Raw genomic sequence first — 18134 nt, forward strand, 5'->3', positions numbered from 1 at the left:
GGGCATAGAAGAAACAATTAACCAAACCAAACAGGCTCGGGAAGATAAAGAGAGCATAAGAGCCTGAATGAATTCATCTGCAACAAATGAAAGCAAATCTGTCTGATTTCCCTCCATGACCAAGTAACAGACATCGTGAAGAGTCAAGCAGCCTTATCTATCTATCTATCTGTGGTATATCTTGACTTCTGTGGTATTTTTGAGGCTGCCTTTGGCAATTGTTACCTAGATGCATTTTGATAACATGCTATATTTGAACATACAGTAGTTGCAAAATTCTAAATAATTAGACCAGAACAAAGTAAAAATGAAAGGACATGCCATTGGAGGTTATTTATTGAATTGTTCTGAGTCTGGTTTTGAAATTATTTTTTAAGAAATGACTCAGCTGAAGAAAATATCTATTAGATTTACAGACATTAGAAAGCTGGCAGAAATTATATAGGCACTAAAGGACAGGTTTTGACTTCTGTATGATCTTGATAAATTAGGTGTTTTGTAGAAAGATAGGTGATAGTTCAAGAAAAAAAAATGATTGTCATTGTAACCTAGAGTAACATTCCTTCTCAGAGATATCAGGGTTCTACTGTCTATGCAGAAAGGCTGAGGCTACCTTCTGGCCTTAACTGGGGACTGGAATCACTTATGCATGTTCTTGCACTGATATCACAAGAAATTTCCCTCCTTATTATTTGTCACGCTGCCACCAGTTGTGTTAAGGAGCTAATTCCGCTCTTGTCAAAGGATTTCCTTGATGACAATTTGACTTTAAAATAATCTTCCACTGCAATTGAACTTACTTCATACCACTTTTGCTGATACAGTATGTTTTCAAGGGAGTTCAAATGACATATGCTAGTCAGTTTCTCGGCTGGGTTAACTTGATTAACGTTTCCTCTTTTTTTTCCCCCAAACACCTATGCCAGCCCATGCCAAAATTGTGTTCCCTTACCATCTGATGGTGAACATTCATAATACTACAGTAACTACAACATAATTAGATTTGTTAAAATTAGATTTGTAGAAGAAAATTCCCAGCCACTACTGGGCCTGAATCCAATTTTCTGTCTTTCTTTCACAGTCACCTGTGTAAAAGATTTTTTAGTCTTTTTTATCAGTTGCTGCTGCAGGTGAAAGCATTTGGCTACCTGCTGCTGATTAACCCTAGCAAATAAAGCCTCACCCTCCCTTCACCTTAGAGGGTCAGAAACCACAGTGGATAGAGGAGTAGAAGGAGTAGTGGTCTGAGTAGTGTAGCTATGTTCTTGGGAGAAGAGGCTTAGCTTACTGTAAACTGATATTGTTGTCATAGTTAATGTTTGTGAATCCCTTAGAAGGAATCCCTTAGAAGCAGCCTGCGGATATGAGGTAAATGCTATTACTTCATGGAATTATTATTAGTTTTTTTTTCTTTCTGTCAGTCAAAGAGGAATATTTTGAGCTTGTTAACCAAGCTACTAGTTGCTTTTTGGTGCATGGAAGAGATGGTACGCTGCCCTACAAAGGGCTCCTCTTAGAAATATAAGATGATTGGGCTTTAGGTTGCTTTTAAGTCTTCTGGTTTTTTTTTTTTCCCTTTCAGTTACAAAGCAATGATTGGAGTATAAAAAAAAACTTCAGTTGTTTGGTTTCTTTTTTGTACTTCTGTGACATGCTAAAGATTGGCAGTTGAACTGTTTTGTTTTGTTAGTAGTATTTTGCTAGAAACAAACCTTGTACTTTACATATATTGTAAGTAAGTCATAAATTTGAGGACCTTCTCGAAGAAATCATTTATTTATTTGTTTTAAAAGGACATTTGTTCAGCCTTTAGAAAATTCTTAGCTGAATTTGTTTTGAAACTCAGTAAAAGTTGGGATTGCAAAACCTCTTTTTTGTAATCTACCACCTTCAACAACTAAGAGTAGGAATTCATAACGAATTATCTCATTAGCTTCCTCTCTCACAAATCATCCCATATGTAGTTTTTAAAGATAACAACAACAAAACCCTTCAAGTAGATTAAAAAGCAATGGAAAAAAAAAAGTCTAAAATCAAAATTCTTGGGACTGTCTATACAGAATAAGATATTTAATGCAAGCTCTAAAATATCTTTCCTAGTTATAGCTCTAAGGACCACTGAAAAGGAATAGGTCTCAGTGGAGATCTGGGATTTAAATAACAATATAAAAACATTTCTTAGACAGTAAGGGATGTCTTTAACAGGCAGTGGGAGTGTAGGGAGAGTCAACATTTAATTAACAGGTAACCTTTTCTATTTATTGGTTGCTATTAGAAAGATATGCTCAGTAAACTTCAGTAAATGAGTAAACATGGCTCTGAATACTTCTCCCCTGAGCAGGTGATTTTTTTCCTATCTTGTTATGGCATATGAGAAGTCAATCTCAGGGTAGTTATCTTCCCATTAAAGACTGTATATGATTTCCAAAATAAATTGAGTTGTTCTTTCTAGAATGCTGTTATAAGCTGAAACCAACATCATGTCTGAAATTTTCAGTGTTTGTATACGAGTGTTTGTGATGAGTATTTGAATGGGCAGTTTTCAAAAGGGTAAAAGAATCTGTTATGTGAAAGCTTTATAGATCATTTTCAAACTTAAGGAACTTAGAAAGATTCAGATTAAATAAAAGCAAATTCTCTTTTAGGTCACTGGACTATGCTCCTGGATAGGCCGTGGCAAGCCAAGCTCATCTGCACCTAGAACTAATCTACAGGTAAGGAAAACTTTCTGTGTAGTGAACTGCTAGGATAAGGTTTTCAACTGAAAGTGAATTCTAAACTTATACAATTATGAAAGACTCATGACAATACTGTAATTCTATCAAAAACATTTTTTATCCTTATGCTCAAGGGAATGGCGTAGCAGTCATGGTGTTATTTATTAAGCAAAGAGAACATGGATAATGGAGACACCTTCCTATTTATGACTCGACTCATCAGAGAAAAATAATAGCTAAAAATTGAACTTTCTAATCTTCTATTTCTAAATGATGTCGTTTGCACCTCATCTAAGAACTTGAACGTATTCCAGTAAATTAAGAGTTATTAATTGAAAGCTTGTTTTCTTCTTTGACCTTTTAAAGAGGACCAAGAGATGAAATAGTATGTCATATGTAGGATTTAGCAACAACAACAAAAAAATTGTGTTATATTTAAAAGGAATCAATTTGTCACATAGCTAATAAAAACTTAGGTTTGGCCCTTTTTGCATATTTTTCCCCATGTTCTAAATACAGTCCTGTACTTTTTATATTTGCTTTGTGGATGTTTCTTTTTCTTAGCGGTGATAACATTTGTGAAGCTGACCTGTATGCTGAGGCAGCTGCCAGAACTGCATTTTTCTTTACTTATTCAATACAGTTCCTTGATGAAAGTTGTAATGTGCTGTAAGATCAGAGAGAGGTCATGCCTTTATGTTTTGATGCCTGAAACTTGAAGATGGCAAATTTCAGTATAGCTGAATATTAGAATGTGCCATCTGTGATGCACGTAGGGCTAATGGCGAAGGTGATGCTTGTAGGACCAGTATGCAAGTGTGTAGAGCCTGGCTGAGCTTCTCAGGTTGGTGAAAGCCTTGCTAGGTTTTATTTTCATCAGTATTAAATACTGCATTGACTTTATATACTCCAGATGTCAACAACCACTGTCAGCCCAACTGGACGGGAATAGCCAATGTTGTCTTGTTTCAAAGGAGACAGGGTTTGACTGAGCTGAAATTATTGGGGCTGTGGGGAAGGGAAGGTCTATGTGTAAACTTAGCAAAAAACTTGTGTTTACCTCTTCTCTAATTTAGCAAAGATTTGTTTGTCATTAACTTGGTATACAAAATCTGTCAGCATCAACTGTTTATGTTAGGAGCTCAGGAAAGTTTAGATAGATTGGCAAAAAAAAAAAAGTTGAACAGGCTTGGAAAACTTGTCTAAAATGTAAATACATTTAAAAAAATTACATCAAGATTCTGTAGAGACTGGTTTTCTAAGACTTTTCTGTCTGTAATGCTTTCATAAACATGATTCTAATACTGATAGTAATGTAAGGCTGTAGAAGGAAACAGTATTGCTCTCAGAGACCCCCAGGTAATTTTGGCATAGATTGAAGAATAAAATCCGGTGAAATAGATTATTTGTAAACAGGATTCGTACAGTAAGAAGTGAAATAAAATTAGTATTCAGTTTTGAAGACATTATCTAGGAGCCTGGCGGATGAGTCTTGGGGTTCACACATGTATTAATGAGCTGAACAATGGAGGAAGGTGTCTGTGAGGACCTGATAGCTCATGCAGTCATAATGAAGTGAACAGAAGTAGCAGTTATCTCTTATGAGATAAGAAGACTTTTGCTGAATATGAAGAAGGTTATTGCTGAATATATCACCTTCAAAAGCATGTTTACATTTGATTTTCAAATGACTAAAATGATTTAGTAGCATGGCTGAGCTCAGGTCACATTCCAGTTAAGAAACAGCTGCATCTAATTGACCTCGTGAGTCATGTATTCTAAGCCAAGTATTTGAGCTTTCCTTTTCAGATACTCTGAATGATCACTTAACCTTTCCTGTAATTACTTTTGATGCTTTCTGTTTGTAAAAACACTGTCTGATGCTATAGATCTGCAGAATTGGTCATTCACATCAGCTAAGCTTTGCATAGCCCATACTGAATTTATTTTAGCAGTGCCTTGTAGCAAGTGTTATTTGGATAAATGTGTTGTTTGAAATACCTGAAATATACTAAGAGCAGATGAGAACGTTCACTCCCATAGCTATTACCCATCACATAAGTCTACCTTCCTTTCAGTACTAACATTTATGTCTCCTGGATGAGAACAGCACGGAAGATCTAGAAACAAAATAATGTCTGCAGTAAAATTAGTAATAGGGGTGAACTGAGAGCAGTGTGGTGTGCTCACATCACTTTGAACTAGGAGGGCTTCTCTGTTTAAAATCTATGGAGGGTCTAAGCTGAAAACAGGACGGAAAATTAATACTGAAATAAGCTAAATGATGGAAGATGCATTTGTTTATGCAGTAAGGACAGTCTGACTGCAAACCAGGTCGGAGCTGGTAGAAATCCTAGATTTCAAGCAGAGGCTTTGAGTACTGTCATCCCACTTAGGGGCAGAGCACACAAAGAAAGATGTGTCTGGTCCTCAGGTGCTAGACTAGGTATATAATATTTCTCAGTTGCCAGAATCATCCTCTTTAATTACTTTAGGAGTCTCAGGTATGACAGTAAAATAAAATGTAAGTAATCTACAAGGTACACTAGGAATTGTTTTCTGGTTTTTTTTGTTTTTGTTTTTTTTCCCCCTTTCAATATTCAACTATATATACAATAAATAATTAAACTACAACTTACCAGAATCTGTATTGTTGCTCTGAGCCAGCCTTACTAGAAGGCTGTACAAGAAGATCCATCTTATCAACATGACTGGAGGAGGCTTTGTTCTCAGGACATGGTAGAGGAGGAGTTCCTGTGGGTTTGAAAACTGTAGCTCAGTTGGCCTCCTGCATCCTGTCAGGTTCACCCAGGGTACGTATCTGAACTGGTTTCCTTTTCTAGTTCTTCTGTTAACAAAATGCTGAGAAAAGGGGCAGGGAAGCAAAATAACATGCAAAAATCTGGTAGGTTATGCCATAGCATTAGCGTAGCTGAAATGTGAACTGCTTGATTGTTTTACAACATGTAAAAACTGCTCTGCAATTCAGGGTAAAGCATTTTTCACAATTCCCTGGCTTTGCTTACTATGCATCACAGCTGCATGTTCTTTTTAGTAAGATTCTTCTGCATTTGAGAATTTGATTTTATAAGCAGCAGTATAACAAGAACAGAATGCAAGACAGTATTTTAAAATTGTTTAATTCTTAGGTGTTATTATAATTCAACCTTAGTTACATAGAAGATCAAAATTAGGAAGCCAAACAAATTAGCTGTTTGCAGGCTCTTAGATATCAGAAAAATCTGCCTCAGTTTTCATTAATTTACAATAGTCTGCACAATTTCCAAGTCTTAGCCTTCTTGTGGCACAGAGACAGGCAATCTAGGTTTGGATTTGGATCTGCTCCTCCAAAATTCTAACAGATGGAGAGGTCCTTCACAAAGTTAGAAGCAAACTAGAGATAAGCAGGAATTCTGTGTAGAGCAGCTATCACTTCTGATTATAATGCAAACGCAACAGCGACAGGTAGTAATCAGGAAAGAAAATAATGCAGTTAAGAAATTCCTCAGCTTTCCTATGGGGCCCCTTCAGGTACTGGAAGGCTGCTATAAGGTCTCCTCAGAGCCTTCTTTTCTCCAGGCTACAGAGCCCCAGCTTGGTCCTCACAGAGGAGGTGCTCCACCCCTCTGATCATCCTTGTGGCCCTCCTCTGGGCCCACTCCAACTGTCTTTTTGTGCTGGGGGTCCCAGAACTGGATACAATACTCCAGGTGGGGTTTCATAGGAGCGGAGTAGCGGGGTATGTTATGCTTTAACAAAATCTAGGTGATATTTTGGATAAAATAATGAAAAAGCTTTCAAAAAATTCTCTCTTAGAAGAGCCTAGCACAGTCCATATGATTGGGAGTATCATATAGATGTTTGTGAGGATATAGCCTTACAAATACTGTAAACCAGCATAACTGGAAAACAGTTAAGAGAAAAACTACTGGAGTGTAACTATCCACCCACATAACAAACTTCCACTGAAGACGAAATACTGGGACTGCACATTATAATTCTGAGTAGTGAAGACACCTAGTGGCTGAGTCCGGAGCCAGCATACACAGTAAAACTAATGTTTAAAGGGATGTGTTCTGGGCACTGTAATTTCTGCTTGTGATAATGTTGAGTTGCCCGAAGTTTATGCTAAGAATGTCATAGTAGTAGTTGATACGTCATCTTTATATCCTCATTATGAAACTGAAATGTTATTCAGAGAGCAAACAATGAGAGAGAAAATGATCTCTCAAAAATAGGTAAATAGAGTTTAAATTTCACATTTGTTCCTCCTGATTTGATGAGCACGAGGAATAACCTTGGGAAATGGGGAGGAATTTTGTTGCTGTGGTCAATATCATCTTATTACAAAGTTCTAAGGCATTTATAATGTCCTTTGACTCTTGTAAACTTTTTTTGTTGTTGTTGGGAGAGGGAGGGATTTCAATCCTGCTTTAGATAACTGGTGCATCTGATCAGATCCCTCTTTATATTGTTTGCACTGCTGGATATTAGGAAATACTACTTCTCTGAGAGAGCGGTCAGGCACTGGAATGGGCTGCCCAGGGAGATGGTAGAGTCATTGCCCCTGAAGATGTTTGAGGAACATATAGATATGGTACTAAGGGACACAGTGGGAAATACTGGTGGTAGGTGGATGCTTGGACTAAATGATCTCAAGGTCTTTTCCAACCTTGGTGATGAGATGGTTTTGGACCTTCTGCTTTAAAAATGTTTTAAAGATTTTGCTGTATATAAAGCACTTCACTAAGTAAATGTAAAATAACTGGAGCTTAATTATAAGACTAGAAGTAAACATGAATACGCTATCAATATATTTAAATATAAAAGATCTATTTACCAAAACAGCAAGGCACAGTCCTAATTTGAAAATTATGCATTAATTCAAGTCCTTATACTTTTAGTTTAGACTTGAGAGCATTTGAAGATGGCAAAAAAGAGATGTCACTAGGTGGCACTGACCTTTACGATATGCAGTGCGGTAGCTTCTTTGCTAAGTGCAAATCATGCCTCAGCTGAATTCTTGCAGGTCCCAGTTCTTTAAAGAACTAAGAGTTCAGTGCAGTACAAAAGCAACAACTAACATAATTTGGTGTGTTGGGAACTATTTTAAGGAAGCGGTTCCAAAAGTATTGGAGCAAAGTTTGGGCAGTCCCTGGAGAAGAGGAGGCTGAAGGAGACCTTATCGCTCTCTACAACATCCTGAAAGAAGGTTGTGATGAGGTGGGGGCTGGACTCTTCTCCTGGGTGACAGCAATAGGATAAGAGAGAATGAACTTATGTTGTGCTGGGGGGTGTTCAGGTTGGATATCAGGAAAATTTTCTTCTCTGAAAGGAGGGTGAGGCTGTGCAACAAGCTGCTCAGGGAAGTGGTGGAAATACTGTCTCTGGAGGTGTACAAGGATCGATGTGGCACTGAAGGACATTGGTTAGTGGGCATGGTGGTGATGGGCTAGGTGATGTTAGTGGTCTTTTCCAACACTGATGATTCTGTGATCATCATATGACTACTGTTAACTTTAATGGACTTAAATGAGGGAAATATCTATGTAATGCTCCTTCTTCTTCTCTGTCCCAGTTTCTTTCTAATGACAAGTGGGCTCAAGTCTGCTGAAAATTACCTTCCTAACACTACGTGAAGCTTTATTGACTTGAATTTATCAAATAATCTAGTCTCTCAGCAAACATCTCTGGATGAGAGACTTGCCTGTCACTTGTGATCACACAGCTTGCAGTGTGCTGTCCCATGGACCATGGGGTGGTCGCTGCAGCCTATTCCCATCTTGTGTTACCATAACTCACTGCTAAAGGAAGAGTCAATTCTTCTCTGTACAGGCTCTTTCCTTTATCACAGTGAAGTTCTTCGCATCTCCCAGCCTTTCCTGAGCAATTTCAGTTTAATCAGATGAGCTGAGTCTTGATAAATCCACAAGTATCTACCTTGCATCTGAAGTGCAGAATGAGCAAGGACCTCTGAATACAATGAAGGGTAGGTTAAAAGCCTGCTCATTGTTTTACTGCGTATAAACACTTTGCAAATTATAAGCATGGCTATTCTAGTTATTTGATTACTTTTATGGTCATGATTGGCTTCAGAAACAAGGGGAGGGAAGAAGCAATTTAAGGCTAATTACAGAAGAATTAAAGTGAAGAGGTCTCATTTACTGTAGTGAAATCTAATACCATATATGGGAGCTGTTTTCTACCCTAAAGGACAGATTGAAAAACACTTGAGACAAACCAATGTTTAAGAAAATCTTAACAGCCTCAGAAGCATTTCTAACTGAACGGATGATGTTTTACAAGACTGGATCTTCAGTTTTTTTTCTATTTTCTGAAGCTTAAAGTGAGCCATAGAACAGAGAGGTTTAACAGCTTATCTCAAAGGGAGAGAAGACTATAATAGATACTTAGGAATTGTTTATTTTCTACTTTTTCTATTTTACACTCAATATAAGAAATTTGGAATTGGTTGTACCTGAGTGACAGTTGCTGTAGCTCTCTGTATCCCATCTCAGCCTGAACATTTTACTTCTGAGATGTACGATCTGCTTTTGAATATGAAAGAAGTAGACTTCTAGCACTTAGAAGACCCACAAATTCCAAATCCTTTGTGGTCTGAGGAAAACTGAAGGATGAAAAGAAAATCTTCCTTACTTGACCTAAGCAGAACTTCCACATACTGTTTATCCTCTAGTCTCTGCTCTCCAGCCTGTATCATTCACAAATGCCACACCTAATTAACAGTATAAATTTGGACTGAAAGCAGTTGATATAAACTTAATTCCACTTCCAAAAAAAAAAAAAAGGATTTTTTTTTTTGTTCCATTACTAAATGAAAATTTTACTTTGTATTTCTCTTCCAATTGTATTTTAATGTAAAAACTTTAATCACTTACCGTGGTCTTACTGTTCTAACAGGAAGTCCTGTGGCACTGCATGAAACTGAACCCAAGTAGATTCAGCCTCACTCTAACATCTGAACATCATTTTGTCAGCTCATTGAAACTGGTTCTGTGACCACTGACCAGAAGCAAAACCATCCTTAACTATAAAACAACTGAAGTCTAGCACCGTTATTTACAATGGGAATCTTTGTTTAGAAAAAAAATTTATTTTGAAAGTTAGATACAATCTTAAAATTGTACAAAGACAACAAGCACTCAAATTACACAAGAAGTTAGCAGTGAGTACAATGTGAACACAACAGTGGTGAGTCTTGCCTCTCTTCATATGTAAATACAAGTAGAGATAACCCTTACCAAACTTCCAGCTTTTCTTTTTTCCCCCCTCCCCAAAACCCTCATGATGCTGCAAAACTTAATGGGGAGCATGGCGTCATTCGGTTCAACAGAATTGATAAAAGGGGCTCTAACTAAAAATAGTCCTTCTATCATGAGAATATCCCATACTTTGCAAAACCAAGTTTCTCTCTCAGTTGAAAAACCACTTTCCCTTTCATTATATCCTGTGTTTCGTTCCCTATAAGGACCTGCCAAATTAAAGGCTTGAAAATTCTTAAAAAATACTATGGCTCATGTTTTTCAAGAACATGCAAGTTGAAACTCATGTGGTGTATATATGTAGTTCACAGAACAGAGAATATTCCTTTTGTCCAGTATTTTACTCTTTGAAAGTGTTCTAAGAAATGCGTTTCAGAGTCATCTTAGTTGTGAACTGGCTAAGCTAATGTACGGAAATGGTCAAAGTACATTCTTTTTTAAATGACATGTAATTTCAAATGTACTGCTAAAAAAAAAATATGCAGTGTTCCTGCAAGAGGAAAAAAAAATGATTAAAAAAAATGCAAAACCCCATAGAGACTGCTAAACAACGCAACCACAGCCCATGTTCCAGGAATTTGTTATTACTTAGTTTTAGAAATACCAGAAAACCTCTGCTGTAAATCTTCCTTAAAATCGATAGCAATTAAAACAAGGATATTTTTTGTCCAACTATGGCCACAACAGCAAAATTATGGTACAAACTTGACTGCTTGCAGGACTTGATTCCAAGACTTAGTGGAACCATTTTTACTTTAAAAGAAAACAACTGTAAATGTCTTGTTTGTGATCTGGGCTATGTCCATAAATACAAACTTCTTATTCTTTTTAGGTACCTGGAAGTGTTTTTGTTTTTCCATTGTTTTACCTTCAGTTGCAATGTTGATTTTGATTTCATAAAGTTTCAGAAAAAAACTTTTTTTCTTAATTATAAGAATCCTATTATTAAGACATCACTGTCTTACAGATTGCTGAGCGTTGGAATTCAGCCAGTTCCAATCAAAATCCTGATGGTCACCTTTTTGTTGCAAGTCGGTTACGGTATGATCACACTGAAAGGGATCCTCACCAGGCTCATACCCTCTGCAGTAATTCTGCATTAAAAATAGATTGATACTTGATACTGAAGATACAAAAGATAGTCACAGAACTGTGTTAATTCTGCACAAAGAGCCTAAATTCAGGCTGCTTCTTAAGTAGAAAGTAAACTTTTGATAGGCTGGGCGCTTTGCCTTAATGAATGAGTGGCTGCTCTTAAACAAAAGCTGTAACTATCGCTAACTTTCATTTTCAAGGTTTTCTCTGTTTTGCTGTGCAAGATTATACTTAATATTACCATATGTTTTGATTTTTCATTTCACTGAAATAAGACAGCAGCTGTAAAACAAACAAAAAAACACTCAGAAAAACCATGACAAGCAAACAAACAAAAACCCCACGTTCTGTTATGGTCAGGATAGAAAAGGCTCTTGGCAGTGTACCTTCCACTTGGCTTTAGAAGATTTATAAAACAGTTCTAGCCCAAGGCAGTTCATGAGCTTAAGCAAAACCCAAGCTCTTGCAATAGTGAGTATTTGGGAAGGCAAATTTTGATATACAGGATTAGAGGAAAACAAAACCAAACCATTGTTATGTTATTTGTCTGAAGTTCTACACCAGAAACTAATATCACTGACAGGACTGCTACACCTGCGTGAAACCCCACTAGCTTCGACAGGGACCAATAGTGCAGCAATGTACTGAGTACCCATGTACTGGCACATGCCTTCTGCTTTTTGCTTTTGTCCATTTATTCAAGCACTTTCCATAGCAGAAGGCTAGAAGACACTGTTGTAACATAAACTGCATTTCTGCAGGAATTGCACAAAAAAGCAGTTGTTACTAAGTATGTAAATCTCTTTTAATCCAGCAAGAGAGACTCTTCTCTAGAAGTTAGCCACAGAAACAAAATAAGGAGGCTACTCAGTCTTTTAGCAAATACGTAGTATTGCTGTAAGTATCCTGAATAGAAGAAATAATGCGATATTGTCAAACTTTACAGGGAAAGGAAGATGAACAAAAAACTGGCTCCTCCTGAGGGAGTTAAAGCATGCTTGCATCACTATATCCATTGAGTGGAGCATTTCTATGCAACTTAGGAAACGCTTGATACCTCCTTAAATTCAGAACATCTGAAGAAAATCAAGCTCTTTTTACAATGCTCCACCACTCCATGAAAAACATGATAGAGCAACACTTGCATCAAGTTGACTATTTGGCATAATAATTTGGATTAGTTTAGTAACAGTTTACTAGATTTGGGAGAGAGCAACATGACTGAACTTCTTTAACTTACATTTAACTTGTCAGTTCAATAGATGGCATCTTGGCACAGAGTAAGAATCACACCAGTGGTGTAATTCCATTACAGCTTTGAAGTATACAGGCTTTCCTAGCTGTTCTTACAAATATTGAATAGCCTTTGCAAGAACCATTTTGAAAAGTATTTTAATCATTTTACCTCCTCTGACTAAAAGGCTGAGGCGAGAAGTAAAGGACCTGCAGGGAGAGATGGGAGATATCTTCCCCTGCATGCTGTGAAAAGCTTGCTCAACTCCACTATTTTGTTCCTTCTCCACCTCCAGTTTAAATTCAGCATCTTTTTTCTTGTTGTGAGAAATAGGCATTATTTCCCCCTACTACTATGATCTTGGTCCAGTGTAAGATTCATTTGCAAGCAGCTGTGCTGTAAACCACACGTAATTATTAGTTTGTCCACTCAGCTTTCAAAGTTTGGCACTGAAACTGGAGGGAACGTTTTAACCCAAGAAAAGGATATGGAGATTAAAAAAACCAGGCATAGCAAATCTTCAGAACTTTTGGTTTTATAAGAATAGTGGAGTTCAAAGGTTGGTAGAAAAGGCCACCTATTTAGGCTAGGTAACGAGTGCATCCACAGTTGCATCAAATAGGATTAGAGTACTCTAGAAGAAAAATGTTTTCTCTTTCAAAAAATAAACCAACTTGATTAGGAAACTGCAATCATCCTCCCCAACAGATCACTCATGTTAAACTAACCATTCTACAGCCTCTTCCACTTCTAACGTGCAGTACTTCTTGGTCGCTCACGGACAAGATTCTGGACAAAGCAATCCACTGACACGATGACCAATTCCTACTGCATCGTTGTCTTTGTGTATTCAGATGCACAAAGGTAAGGGAGGTTCTCCACCCAAGTGCCTCTTTCTTAGCGTCAGTTACAGCTGGACTGAACGCAGATGGGCCATACGCCAGGCATGTTCCCTGCACTCAGTGTGAGTCCTACATCAAAGCAGCTCTCGAGTCAACCGCAGGGTTAGCGACAGTCTCCGGCATAGCGCTTAGTTCACAAATAGATTGTCATTTCTACAATACAAAATAGCTTGTAAAACCAATATGTAACACTGTATATATGCATGAATATAAAAATAAACCACACCATCAATAAAACTTCACAACGATGATTAAAACAGTTTTCTTCTCAGCGATCTTCAGTATTGATGAGTTGGTTCTCATTGTCATACCCATCGGGCAGGTATGCTTTCCTTAGCTGCTCCGACTTAGGTATCGAACTTCCGTTCTTGACGTAGCGAGACAGAAAGGCTCGCACAGAAGGATGATCAGCCTTCTCAAGCGGAATATTGGCTTCCAGGCACATTTTCACAAAGTCCTGGATGACGCTGGTTTTCTCTGTCTGAGCAGTGCTGTTGCACTGAAGGGAGGCAGTCAGAGTCCTCTGCTTCTTCCTGACGTTCTGTTCTTCAAACTCCGCCTTCCGCTTCGTATGTGTTTTTGACTTGAGGTGGTCATTGATTGCCGATTTGCGGACATGATTCAGAACCACGTTGCAGGAAGTGCAAAAGAGTTTTCCGCCGTCTTCATGCAGCTCGCTGCCAAACTCAGTTACCCGATCCTGAGGAGTTACATACAAAGCAGTCTTCGAGCGGTTACGTGACGGAGTGGACTTCACTCCAAACCGTTCCATTGTGGCCTTCAGTGAGCTGTACCTGAAAGCTGAAGAAAAATGCTGTTAAGACATGCAAATGATTTCAATCAAACCGTCTTGAGTGCTGACTATTCAGTATCCAGCACGGAGCTAAGTGCCATCTAAAAGCCAATTACGTGTCAGATACATGCACAAAACTATCACTGAATGGTTTTGCATCTTGAAGTCTTCCTTTGGAGAATGAAGCTCCTCATGGGTGACAGTAAACTACATTTAGTTTCTGCAGCTGCAAAGCCCAGCTGAATTCTTCAATCTGTTCATCACTGAAAGTCATACAAAGTTGATTTTTTTTTTCACCCCACAAATGCAGTTTAATCTTGAAGATTAGTCTGCCTTTTTAATACTTTAAAAATAGCTGGCAATTTATTAGCTACGTTGAGTCAGTATTATTACTCACTTTGTAACATCTTTCACTTTTATCCCTGCCCCAGACCTCAGCTATTAGACTGGGCCTTTATCAAAGCAAGCAATAATCTAATCAAGCATATTAAAATCAACCAGACTCTGTTACATTTTCCATATAAAAGACTGAAAAACTTCCCTATGTCCAGGTTGAGGGTTTTGGGGTGGTTTTTTGTTTGCTAGTTTTTGAGCAAAATGATAATTCACAAATGTTTCGAGAAAATCTAACAGGTTGCCTGGATATTTACTTACGGGGATGGATGACTTGTAGGAATATTGCATTACCTCTGCTGACTACTACAAAGAAAGAGTGATCTGCCTAACTGTAGATGTGTGACTATATTTACTTAAGTTACATGCTGTTTGCTGTTGTAACATTTAAAAAGATTTGCCTTTAAAAGCTACAGATTTCCCAACTAGCTGTAAGGCGAGCCTGTCCAACTGTAAGGATTGAATAGAGCTTGTGCTGCCCAAAATGCCTTTAACTCACTCTGGAAATAGAGTAATCAAACAGAATTCAGTCTCCAAAAACCACATGGCCACATGAAGACCCTACATCCTTTTTGAATCACAGTCTCACAGTCTCGTGCGGGTTGGAAGGGACCTTAGAGATCATCGAGTCCAACCCCCGGGATTCGAGCCCCTGTGTAGCAGAGCGGCACTTCTACCACTTGCTCCATAGGGGGGATTTGAACCCGGGCCTCCGGTGTTGCAACGCGGCATTCCTACCACTTGTGCCACCGGGGCACACAATGTGGGAGATGAATATCTTGTTATTGGATACTTTCTCAGTCCATTTTTTGAATTATCATCTGCCTCTTTCCAGATCTACAGGCTTCAATGATCCCACACAACCCTATGGAGTGAGGTATTTTCCTGTTGGTATCAATGGCACTTCTTCCTGTTTGTTACCTTATGGGTTCTATCCCCCACGAGTTTCACAAGCAGCTGAAAGCCTCCTGAAACCAAACTTACAACAAGTCTTATCCCAACATCAACGTGTTGCACAGGACTTGGAAACATCAAAACGAACCATACACAGAACTAAGCGCTCTTCTATCAGGATTGGAGGCGATAATTCCGTGAAGCTGGACAAGCGATGAAAACACGGGATTTCTTTTCTCCCGTCTCAAAGCTCCGGCAGGGATCGTTCAGAGTAATTCTGTCTTGCAGATCGCAGGGATGAAGCCTCTTTGAAGCTTTGGGAGCGCTGATAAGCGAGCTCCGCTACCAGGAACCGCTCCACGTGCGCAGGATCCGCGGGCGAAGAGCAGGTAAGGTAAAGGAGGAGGCAGCTTTGCAGCAGTCCCATAGGTGTAGCCGTCTTCTTGCAAAGCGAAGCAGCCCGTAAGGTCACACACCGACTCGTCTGTTTCCCGGTGCCGACGCCAAGTCCCTGCAGCCCGAATACGCGACACAAGCAACGCGTGATCCCTCCGCCCCTCCACTCGGGAGGGCACCGCGCGGTGACAGCGGGCCAGGCCCTGCCTCCCGCCTAACCCAGCGCTCTCACACCCTGTCGGCCCGGAGCCTCCCGCCTCCCGGAGGCCGCTGGTTCCGATGAGGCGCAGACAGGCGCGGCCCCGCTGCCCCGTGCCAAGCTCCGTTACCCGCTGTGGCGGCACGGCCTGCACCGTCCGCTCCCCGCCGCCGCCAGACACAGCTCACTCACCCACCCACCCTGGCGGCCGCGGTAGGCGGGCCCTAGCAACCAGCCTAGCGACCGCCGCCCCACAGCGGCAGACGGGAGGAAAGCCGCTACTGATTGGCTGCTCCCCACCCGGCCGCGAGGAGACGGACGGCGCGCTAGACCAATCGCAAGTTGGGGGCGGGAGTAAATGCTGTGATTGAGGCGTATGGAGACCAATCGCAGCTCGCGAAGGCAACCTTCGCATTTAGTGGACGGGGAGGGCGGTGTGATGAGCGGCGAGAGCAGCCAATGAGAAGAGCTCCATAAAGTAACGAGGAGACTTTTGCTCCAATCACGAGGCGCTCCAGCGGAAGGGAGGAGCCGGAGGTCAGGGGTGATTGGCGAGCCGTCTGCGCTCTGGCCCAATAGGAGCGCGGTGGGGGGGCGTGGCCGGACGTGAGGCTGCGGGGCGGGGGCGGCCCCTTCCGGCGCGGAGGGGCGGGGGCAGGGGGGCGCTCGGTACGCGCAGGGCGGCCGGAGCAGCATGGCGGAAGACGAGAGCGACCAGGAGTCGGAGCGGCTCAGCGAGGAGCTGGAGGCCCTGGCGGCTCCGGGCCCTCCCGTCGGTCTGCCGGCCCTGCTCCACAGCCAGTATTACTGCCGCCGATTCTGCCAGGTGAGCGCCGCCCCGCCCCACGCCGCTCCTCGCCCCTCCCCCCCGCGGGCGGCGGTGGGACGGGTGGGGTTCGAACCCCCGGCGACCCCCTCATGGCCGCCGGAGCGGGGCTGGGGCACAGAGCTGGAGGGGAGCGGAGGTGTCTGCAGGGAGGGAAGCGGGGCTGGGCCACGTGCGGCGGGACGAACGACGCCGGGGCGATGGTGGGGGGGGAGGGGGACACCGCGGGGCCGTGCCCTTAAGGATGGCTGAATTAGAGCCGTGTACTTTTTATCTATCTATCTATCTATCTATCTATCTATCTATCTATCTATCTATCTATCTATCTATCATTATTATAATGTATTATAAAGTACCGTATCTGCACGCAGGGCCACAGTCAGGAATTAATTCTCTTGATTAATTCCGTGCTCTTTCCACCCCATGTCCTCTTTGCTAAGTAACGAGCGCCAACAGGTTGGTTGGTTGCTTTCCCTGCCCAGCGGGTGTTGATTGAAGCGTGTTGTTGTTGTTGTCGGTAGATCCCAAGCACAGCACTTGTATTTCACAGAAACGCAGCCTAAGCTTCTTTTTCTTCCTTTCTTTCCTTTTTTTTCCCCCCGGTGTAATTGCTTCATTTGATGAACTTGTTGGCTGTTTACCTCTCCACTCTGCTTGTCTTGCTCCGTTTACACAGTACTCCATTTCAACAAGAGTGCTCTCCTTGTATTTTGTTTGTTTCTTAGTGCTTCCTGACTTGTTTTACATGTTGTTTATTACAGTATGTGCTTGAAATTAGCACAAAAAGCACTGCTCAGTGAGCCCGTAAGTTTCTGCTTGGGTTTATCCAGTAGCTTTTGTATTTGCTTTTGTTTGGTAACTTACTGAACTTAGTACATCTGTGTAAAGATTTCTGAAGGCAGTTGAGAGACACGAACAGCCTTGAAAGTATGGAATAAAGCACAGCTGGAAGAAGAGACAGCTGTATTCAATTGAATCCTGCTCAAATTTTTTGACAGGGCTGAAAGTTTTACCTTCAAATGTTTTAGCTACACTTAGTATCTGTTGAACTGATAAGTGATAACTGATGAAGCAAGTGAAGGTGGGGCAGTACTTTGCGCTAACACCAATCCTCTACCCCATACAAAACTAGGGATGAGTAGGGAGCAGAACAGGACAAGACCAGGGAATGAGTTTCCCTGTGAAATGATTGTATCACAGTTATCAGTGGTACAGTATCTAAATCGTTTGACCTTGACTTCTCCTGGAGTTTCTTTTGTATAGAAAAGTAGCCAAGTCTTCTCCCCTACTTTGCTTTGCTTTTAGTTTATGAACTCTCCACATGGACAGCCGATGTTTTGAGTGTATCAGTTATTCTGTTTCTTTTCTTTAATACTTTTAAACGATGCACAGTTTAAGTAGC

General features: G+C 40.7%; 3 protein-coding genes across 8 annotated transcripts in view; 1 reads left to right on the forward strand and 2 right to left on the reverse strand.

Moving 5' to 3' along the window:
- Nucleotides 1-5548, reverse strand: part of LOC107321527 — an 11366-nt gene extending 5818 nt beyond the window's left edge. Inside the window, exon 1 of the mRNA XM_015878524.2 lies at nucleotides 5357-5548. Coding sequence (XP_015734010.1) covers nucleotides 5357-5426 — 70 coding nt within the window. The 5' untranslated portion in view covers nucleotides 5427-5548. The remainder of the gene's footprint in view (nucleotides 1-5356) is intronic.
- A 4261-nt stretch (nucleotides 5549-9809) lies between these two features.
- CGGBP1 (CGG triplet repeat binding protein 1) lies at nucleotides 9810-16135 on the reverse strand. 5 transcript variants are annotated; one of them, XM_015878574.2, is made up of 3 exons: nucleotides 16037-16119; nucleotides 15465-15822; nucleotides 9810-14032 (listed from the first exon to the last, which is right to left on the reverse strand). In XM_015878574.2, exon 3 carries the CDS (start codon nucleotides 14001-14003, stop codon nucleotides 13500-13502), a length of 504 nt encoding a protein of 167 aa, XP_015734060.1. In that variant the 5' UTR covers nucleotides 14004-14032; nucleotides 15465-15822; nucleotides 16037-16119; the 3' UTR covers nucleotides 9810-13499. The 5 variants fall into 5 exon arrangements, with proteins under 5 accessions (XP_015734060.1, XP_015734069.1, XP_015734054.1 ...); XM_015878583.2 differs by having other exon boundaries at nucleotides 15460-16135; XM_015878568.2 differs by having other exon boundaries at nucleotides 15402-16135.
- A 409-nt stretch (nucleotides 16136-16544) lies between these two features.
- Nucleotides 16545-18134, forward strand: part of ZNF654 (zinc finger protein 654) — a 37617-nt gene continuing 36027 nt past the window's right edge. The window contains exon 1 of one of the 2 annotated variants that reach the window (XM_015878594.1): nucleotides 16545-16732. In XM_015878594.1, coding sequence (XP_015734080.1) covers nucleotides 16601-16732 — 132 coding nt within the window. In that variant the 5' untranslated portion in view covers nucleotides 16545-16600. The remainder of the gene's footprint in view (nucleotides 16733-18134) is intronic. The other variant, XM_015878597.1, reaches the window with a different exon arrangement.

This window comes from Coturnix japonica, chromosome 1 (assembly GCF_001577835.2).
Source record: "Coturnix japonica isolate 7356 chromosome 1, Coturnix japonica 2.1, whole genome shotgun sequence".
NCBI classification, from domain to species: domain Eukaryota; kingdom Metazoa; phylum Chordata; class Aves; order Galliformes; family Phasianidae; genus Coturnix; species Coturnix japonica.

Bases quoted from the DNA above. Each gene is read 5' to 3' on its own strand.
- CGGBP1 (XM_015878583.2), bottom strand. From the start codon at position 14,003: ATGGAACGGTTTGGAGTGAAGTCCACTCCGTCACGTAACCGCTCGAAG.